Source organism: Gavialis gangeticus, unplaced genomic scaffold (assembly GCF_001723915.1).
Source record: "Gavialis gangeticus isolate Ggan-Ray unplaced genomic scaffold, GavGan_comp1, whole genome shotgun sequence".
Taxonomy (NCBI): Eukaryota; Metazoa; Chordata; order Crocodylia; family Gavialidae; genus Gavialis; species Gavialis gangeticus.
Genome location: NW_017729032.1, coordinates 187,034,308 through 187,043,329, shown reverse-complemented (window position 1 = coordinate 187,043,329; position 9,022 = coordinate 187,034,308). Strand labels below are relative to the sequence as shown.

The following is a 9,022-nucleotide window of genomic DNA, read 5'->3' as shown; positions in this document are numbered from 1 at the left end:
ATCATATAGATATATTTTTTAAGTATTTTAAAATTTATTTAAAAAAATGTTATAACCCCATGCACAGTGAACTTGGGTTAATTTGTGTAAGGCACAGTTCACCACTATAGTTCAATTCAATGTTGTTATTTCCTGCTAGTGCTGCTGTTTCTTCCCCTTCCCAATGCCCCCTCCCCCTTAAAAAATAACTACCAATAATTGGTCATTGCTGGATAATTTACCATTATTTACATTGTCCTTGAAGTGACAAATTAACACCCCTCTATTTTTTCATACATAAAGCACATTCTGTCTTCAAGTTCAATTGCTTAATAGGCAGTTAGAGCCCTCAGTCACCAGAGATGGAGAAACGTACTATTTTTCTGAGATACAGCATCTCTGTTTCTGATGGCTTTAATGTTGTGGACTTCACATACAGCATTACTTCTTATACCTCTCAGTAATACCATGATGTATGTAATTATCTCCTAAGAAGATGAAATACAAATGAAGCACCTTTGCAAAATGTGCAGAGTGCAAAATGTTGGTTTCTGGGGTCATTATAGTGCATATTACAATACTTGTATCTTACTCTGACATCTTTGATTTCAAACCTTTGTGAAGACTTTTGGGGTCTTATTTCTGAAGATGAGAAATTTTCAAATTACTTTATTTTAAACATGGTGTTTTATTTTTCTTAATTGCTCTTTTATGAAAAAAACCATTAAGGGATAAGCTAGACCCTAGGGGTATGATAGAAAAATACCTAATTATATGACTGTAAAGTGATGTAAACACATGAAAACAAGAATTTAAAAATGCAATAATGCTATACAACACCAAACAAGTAACAACATCACATTTACAACTAATATTTGCTTCCCTGGGTGAATTGTTTACTAAATTAATTTTCAAGGCAGTAAAGAAAACATGGGAAGAGATTTAAAAAAGGGGGTTGTCTCCAAAAGGTGAATTGCCAAGAGCTATTGTAAAATTGAAAAATGTTAATGAACATAAAGTACATACTATTAATGTTGTTGTTCATGCAGTCTGAAAGAGATTTTATTCTGTTAATTCTTATAATTTTTTTTTTTCTGCTTGATTCTTTTTTCCAGGTGATTCATGGCAGGGGACGTGGAAGGGTTTAGCTCCTCTATCCATGACACCAGCGTCTCTGCTGGGTTCAGAGCACTGTATGAGGAAGGATTGCTTCTTGATGTCACTCTTGTCATTGAAGACCACCAGTTTCAGGCACACAAAGCACTGCTTGCCACCCAAAGTGATTACTTCAGGATTATGTTCACAGCAGACATGCGGGAACGTGATCAGGACAAAATCCATTTGAAAGGTCTCACTGCCACAGGCTTCAGCCATGTCCTCCAATTCATGTACTATGGAACTATTGAACTGAGTATGAACACTGTTCATGAGATCCTGCAGGCTGCCATGTATGTTCAGCTTATAGAGGTGGTGAAGTTCTGCTGTTCTTTTCTCTTAGCAAAAATCTGCTTAGAAAACTGTGCAGAAATTATGAGACTCTTAGATGATTTTGGTGTAAACATTGAGGGAGTCAGAGAAAAGTTGGACTCCTTTCTGTTAGAAAATTTTGTGCCACTCATGTCCCGACCCGATTTCCTGTCATATCTGACCTTTGAAAAGCTCATGTCTTACTTGGATAATGATCATCTGAGCAGGTTTCCAGAGATAGAACTGTACGAGGCTGTTCAGGCTTGGCTGCGGCATGATAGAAGACGCTGGAGGCATACGGACACCATCATTCAGAACATCAGGTTTTGTTTGATGACACCATCCAGTGTTTTTGAGAAGGTTGGTGCATTTGAAAGCAATAGACAGGATTCATCATTTAGCTAGGGCAGCATGCCGTTAAATAGGTAAGATTCCCATGCTTGTTAGGAGGAACAAAGAGAGCACTGATATTTTTCTTTTTCTCCAACAAATTCTTTAAATAACATATTTAAAGAATATCATGTCTGAAAGTAATGTCAACTGATTTTGGAAAATAGCATGTTTGTGACTGGAGAAGCTAGAGTTCTTAGGGTTTATTTGTAAATGATTTCTTATAAGAATATTTAAAGGAAATCTAATTCATATGTAGTTTTTTTTATTTCAGTCATTCTTGCTGTCTTTCATATCTTGCTGCTTTATTCCAGGGAACTCGTGGGATGTCCTCATAACTGGGTATCAGTATAATGAAAGTCAACTTGCATGTTCTCAATTTTAGTTGTAGATACATGCACATTGTATATATGTTTAAACTGCTGTTTATTACAAGAAATCTACATTTAAATAAATGTCACCATGTACTATAGCAGTGTGTGCTACAAAAAATGCTTCGTATGGGAAAAAAAAATTAGGAAATGGTGTGTTGTTAAGTATCATATTAATGTTTCCAGGGTAAATTTTTTGGAAAGCATGCAAGTATGACATAGCTACTTGAGAGCCCCTAAATCTTACTGAAAGGCAGCTATGGTTAGACTTTCTTGGAAGCTTTAGCTATAATGTATCTTCAGCTTTTTGTATATAGAGGGAGAGATGATGTTCAGAGGGCTACACTAATTTACACACATTCTGGATTAATAAGGGAAAAAATGCCCTTAAAATCCCTGATTAGAATCTTTTTAAAAAAACTCTGCCCTCTTGGCAGCAAAAATATTTTGAGCAATTTCTTTTTACAACGTTTAACTAATGTTCTTCTCAGCAACCCCAGTGCAATTCTGTTGAAGTCAAAACTTCATCTCCTTAAAGCAGTTTCCATTCTTGCTGCCATCTTGCTTTGTTGATTTTTGTTTTACCTGTAACACAATTATGTATGCATAAAGAATAAGGTCATAAGTGAGTTAGATGCTTCTTCCTCTAAGGAACAAGTTTTTCCAAATTAACTTGCTATTTCTCAGTGTCCAGTGTGCATTAAACACTATCCTCATAGCTAGATGTTTTTAGCTTAATAATCACATTATTGCCAGCAATCGCAGTGAACTGCCTCCCCCACATGGTGTTTTCACACAGTTGAAAGATAAATATTCTTTTGTATCATTGTAAGAAAAGATAAAGTGGGAAAAAGGCTCCATTATTTATGCTTCTTTTTGTTGCATTAAAGTATATAGTCTGAAAAGAGACTTTGTAGTAACTTGGTATTCCATATTAGATTTGTTCATGTTAATATAAAATATGGATCTGTTAAATTTGAAAGTGTTAGTTTGATTTTGCAATTTTTTGTTCATTTTTGTTACCAGTACTAAAATAGAACAAAGTTACAGTAATTGAAAGCTAGAGCTCTGACGCTGAAAAAATATACAAACACGTTTGACTTCACACATACATATACATATGCATTGAAGTTAAGTGAACGGTTTTATCTTTTGCAATGACTTGGATCCAAAAGGAATTTATAGATCCTGTTGGATATCATATTTATTCCTAAGATCAGAAGAGAATCCTTTATTTGCCAAATGAATGAGGAAAGACAAGAAATATTAGTTTTTACTTTGAAAGAGGAAACTTATTATTTGTCAACATTAGAGAAATCCAAAAAAGTGAGCATTTGTATGGCTTAAACACACAGGGTAGTGAAAGAGGAGCTGTTTAATTACGCTATTGAGGCCTCTTATAATTTTACTATGAAAAAAATTGTAATGTCAGATACCACTTTGAATTTTATGGCTTTTGTCAAATATTATTTGCATTAATATAGTTCATATGTATGTGAGGGAGGTTGTATGTAGCTTATTTTATAACTTTTGGTGTAGTTTCTGGTAAATGCAGATAAAACTTTTTGTTGTATTTATTCAACAAACCTATTATGAAATAGCAGATTGTTCTACAAACGTTTGGTCATCAAATTCCATAACTTGATCAAGAGTAGTGGTGTGAGCAAAGATTTGTAGGCTTGGTCCCTTTCTTTGTAAAAATGTGTTTAAATACTAATATTTAAACCTCACTTTTTAAATTATTATTTACTATCATAGATATTAATAACTTGTTATGCTACCGTTTCACTCATTTTTTTTGTGCATTGGGTACAGGAAGTAAAACATCAAAATATTTGTTTACCTTGTGCCTGACCAAGCTTATAGGCTTAAGTCTCTAGCCTATTACGGTATGTCTATTGGCTAGATGCAGATTGTTCTCATGTATGGCTCCGCTTAAGCTTTGCAGTGCCAGAAAATTAGATGCCTTTTTCTAGGAGGGTCATCCAAATCAACAGGCTTAGGCACTTAACTTGCTTCATTAATTCTGCAGGAACTTACGTGCCTCCAAAGTTCAATGCAGAACACTAGTGATAAGCAAGGAGGCCCTGTAACTAAAATCAGATATGCTAAACAAGAGGATGTCTCTACTCCCTCTGCTCCTCAACGCTTCAGCACCTGACTCAGTTGCAAATCAGTGTCTCAGTATTCTTAGAGGGGAGGCAGCTAATGAACCAGGATTCCTCATTTACAAAGTGCATTGAGTTCAGTACAACACGCAGCGCCTGCAGCCACTGTCCGTTGGAAGTGGTGGGTGGCAGTGGGGGCCTCATTTTTACAGCACCTACCTAACCTAGGGCATATAGAGACATGCAGAGTAATTATGATCACATAAATGTAATATATATATTTTAAATCTGTATCTAAATTTTTCCATCTCACCACTATTGAAGTATAAGGACCTGATTTTTTGCATGGTGCCAAGCACTCTTGCCTCCATGCAGCAAGACACTTTCTATTGGAGAGGGTAGGGAGCAGTCTTTTTAAAAAGTTCCCTAAAAGTCTGCAGAATAGGCCTTTGACTGGGAAGGAAATTCTACAGTTGAACTGAACTTTAGGTGTATAAGCTCACATTGCAGGTAGTCTTCAAAGAGTAGTTTTCAACTGTGTAGTTAAAAGGTTCTGCTGGATTTTAATAAATTCTTAGCTGTAATTGCTGGCTTGGCTTTGTTTTTAAGGAATTTCTGGTCTGTATCCTGCTGCCTTTAGAGATCACTGTTCACCTCATATTTTATCTTGGGAGTTTACAAATAAATGGTTGCCAGCAAAATGCAGAGAGAACAAATTTGACAGATACCATAATAAAAGGCTTTATTTATTTTTTTCAATTGCACCCAGAAATTACTAGTAAGCCTGTGCCATTTCTGGTTCATGACTTTAAAATGTTCACTATGGTGAAGTACTGATTACGTTCACCAGTATGTTCTCTAGTGGTTGGAGTTTTATTTGTCCCAAGCCCTAGCTAGAGTATGTTGAGTGTGCGAGTGATAAAGGCACGGGTAATTGTAGTGAGGTTAACATCTCAAACATAAATTACAACTGTGTCTGTATAAAAACCATGTACATTTTCTGTTGTAAATAAGTGGTTCAGGGGACAAATATATTTACGGCTTGTGGGTTTGATCAGTCAATATGACCTCCTATGTGAAATGATATGCTAATTATATTTTAATTTGCTATTTGTGCTCTTGTGCAGTCTGTAAATGTGTGTATTTATGTTGTTTGCTGCTAGTGTATACATTTCAATTAGAACTTAACATTCCTAGAGACTGAAATCCCTAAATCCTCTTCTTTTTTTCCCCCTCCCTGTGTGGGAAAGGAATAGTCTTCTGAGGTACTTCAGAAAGTCAGAGTAAATAAGCTGTCCAGGAGGGAACCACCTCTTATAAATGAATAGGCAGTTGTGTACCATTCAACCCTTGGCCTTTGTATTGAAGGGAAAAAACCCCGAATGGTACTGATAGTGATGATTTATTTTCTAGCATGCACATACATGAGTTGAAATTATTCTGTTACCTCTTTGATCACCAACGGTCAAACAGCGATTACATCAGTGGTTCTAAACCTTTTTAGACTCAAAGGACTCCTCCACAACTTTTCAAAATGTTGCAGCAGCCCATTCAGAAAACTAATATACATATTTATGAATAATATGCGCATAATAACATAGTTAATTAGTAATTGGTTATTAATTAATTAGATCCTTACAATTATATTTTATTCACCCTACTACCACTGAGCGGATTTGTGCTGCACGCCTCCTGCAGAGCCAGATCAGAAAGTGGCTGTGGCAACTGCATGTGCTTTTGCCCTAGGCCTTTCCAGTCCAACCTTGCATGGTGTCTCCCGGAAACAGGCATGTCGAGCAGATAGAACTGTCCTGTGTGCCAGCAGGAATGTCAGAGCTAACTGAGAAACGGCTACAGCAGAAAGGTGCCCTGTTTCTGCTGCAGCTCTTCCTGGCTCAGCTCCAAAGTGCCTCCTGAATACAGAGGTGCACGGGGCAATTCTACCTAGTGGCAGTGGCATCTGTATCCAGGCTGCTGCCTCTGTGGGGTGACAGAGGCATGTACCTTGGTTTTCAGGAGTTACATAGAGCCCAACTGAGAGAGCTGCAGGAGGAGGGGGCATTATATCTGACTGTATTACATTCTACAAGCAGGTGTGATGCTTCTGCTTTAGCTCTTCCAGGTTCAGCTCATGCAATGCAGACAGACGCACTGCCTCTGCTGTGGCTCCATCTCAGCTGGTTTCCACCTCCCTCCTGAAAACCAAGGTAAGTTGGGCCATTTCACCCCACAGTGGCATTGCAGCATGCTGATTGAGAACAACTGTATTAGATGGTGAGAACTTGGGAACTACTAATGTAGGAACATTATGAACAGGCAATCTGAGTGAAAAGTTCAGCCTCTCATTAATTTTTCCTATTAATAATGCAAGACTATTTATCAGTTACCATGTTTTTAGAATTGGTATAAATAAAATGGGTTAGTTGCACTAAACTTGGTTGACGGTGAAAAATGTTAAAGTAAATAAGATGTCATTCATTTTATGAATATATATGTGTATTGCAATAAGGTATTAATATCCAATATTTATGCATACAAGAGCGTAATTATCTTTGAAATAAATATTCTGAGAATAGATGCATTGAGTTAATGTATGTTACAACTTTGAATGCAAAGTCTTTTAATTTCTTTGAGTAATATGTATGTGATAGCAGGAAAAGGATTATTTAAACAAAATACTACTGTCTCCATAGCAGAGATAATTATGTTTTATCTGGTAATAATATCCTAAATTTGGATTAATTCAGAAGCTATAACTTAAAGCAATAGTGTAAATTATCTCTTGCATATCTGCTCTCTAGCAAAACATTACTTAACCTATTTGACTCCTGCATGAGTCTTCTTGTATTGCAGTTTGTTCTTATTTTTGTTCTGAATGCTCCACTTCATTGCTAAGCGGTAGAATATATTGATTGATTTATTTATTTTTTACATCTAGAGACTTCATAATACTTTGCAAAAATCTTTTTGTTTACAATATTCCAGTTGCAGATGTTAACAATTATTACAAGACACCTAGCCCCTTTATAGATGCAGTGTGCTGCTTTTCGAAGTTGCTAAGTGGAGCTTCTCACTTAGTAAAAATTACAGCCCCCTTTGATTTTAAGACTTAATTGCTTCTATCAGCTTTTCTTCCATTCTTGCTTGCTTATTCATCTGGACATCTATAGAAAATAATAGTGAGAGGCATGAGCAACCCAAAGATGTGAGAACAGAGATTGGTGTGGGTTGAGAAGAAAGTGTCAACAAGTAGAGGGAAAACGTAGAAAGATGACTGAAAAAGAAAGTAGAAGGATGGCAGTCAAGTCGGTCTGTTTCTTTGTTTTGCAAAAGAACAAAGTAAAATTTTAAATAAGAAATGAGAGACAACATTATATGGTTGTCTTCATAATGGATATGGGCAACAGTGGATTTAGATTTGGGAAACAAGGGTTTATTCCTGGCTTTGTCATTGATTTATTTGGATTTGGATAAATCACTTGATTTACTTCCTTAGTTTCCGCTCCCAAACTGTCTGAAATATGTGGACTGTAAGTTCTTCAGGGCAGCATGAAGTGGAAAAGGGGGCCCTCATCTCTGTTACTTTGGCCTGTATGCATAGTTGTACTAATTAACAGAGATAAGGTTTCAAGGGAAAGAATAAATAAAAGATGAAAAGGTAAAGGAGACCTATGGCAGGGGTGTCAAACATAGCACATGGGATGCATCTGACTTGTGTTTCATTTGGCCCCTGGGGCTTCCAGAGGGGCTGAGTGAGTGGCAGCGGACCTGCTTCCAAATTTCCAGTAATGGAGCCCTGATGGGTGAGTGGTGAAGGGGTGAGTGACAGCTGCATTAACCACCTCCACTTGCCCTGTTGCTGGGCCCATATATGGCCTGGGAGGCTCCCTGTGGTCTGGATCCAGCCCACAAGGAGCCCCACAGTTTGGATCTGGTCTGGGGGTGCAAGTGAGTTTGACTCCCCAGTCTTAAAAAAAATGAACAAACCCCAAAAGGAATGTAGGGGAAACACAAGATGTATAAATGGAATTGTGGCTGAAAAGTAAAGTAAAAGAAAATTGACCCGGGGGGTGGCAAACATTTAACTTACGTATTAATTGCTTTATCTATTTTGTGTTGTTTTATTTCTTTGAACTATGTCCATAGTTCCCTAGATCTTGGAGAAAGAAAGGGTGGTACAATACTGTGAATTGAACCATGGGACATATGCCTGGAAGACTCAATGGGCCCATCCGCTGCTATTATAGGCAACTGTGGCATATAACAGTTCTCGTAAACTGGTCAAACTGTCCAAAAATTGGATTTTTTTTGCTCTCGCTACTCCTATTTTATGGTCACTATTGCAACTAGAATCTCATCAGAGTGGGGCTGCTTGCATTTCATAGATTTAATACATTTTTAGGGTTGGAAGGGACCTCAGTATATCATCAAGTCTGACCCCCTGCCCTGGACAGGAAAGAGTGCTGGGGTCAGATGACCCCAGCCAGGTGTTTACTGAGTCTCCTTTTAAAGACCTCCAAGGTACGGGAGAGCACCACCTCCCTTGGAAGCCCATTCCAGACTCTGATAACCCTTACTGTAAAGAAGTTCTTCCTAATAGATTCATAGATTAAGGGTCGGAAGGGACCTAGTAGATCTTCTAGCCCGACCCCCCGCCAGGGCGGGAGAACAACAAAAACCCCAAAAAAAGAAATGGGACTCAAACGA

At 37.4% G+C, this 9,022-nt stretch overlaps 1 protein-coding gene across 1 annotated transcript in view; it reads left to right on the top strand.

Moving 5' to 3' along the window:
* KLHL15 (kelch like family member 15) overlaps positions 1-9,022 on the top strand; it is a 44,623-nt gene that overhangs the window by 11,191 nt on the left and 24,410 nt on the right. The window contains exon 2 of the mRNA XM_019523924.1: positions 1,095-1,806. Within this exon, the coding sequence (XP_019379469.1) occupies positions 1,102-1,806 (705 nt within the window). The 5' untranslated portion in view covers positions 1,095-1,101. The remainder of the gene's footprint in view (positions 1-1,094; positions 1,807-9,022) is intronic.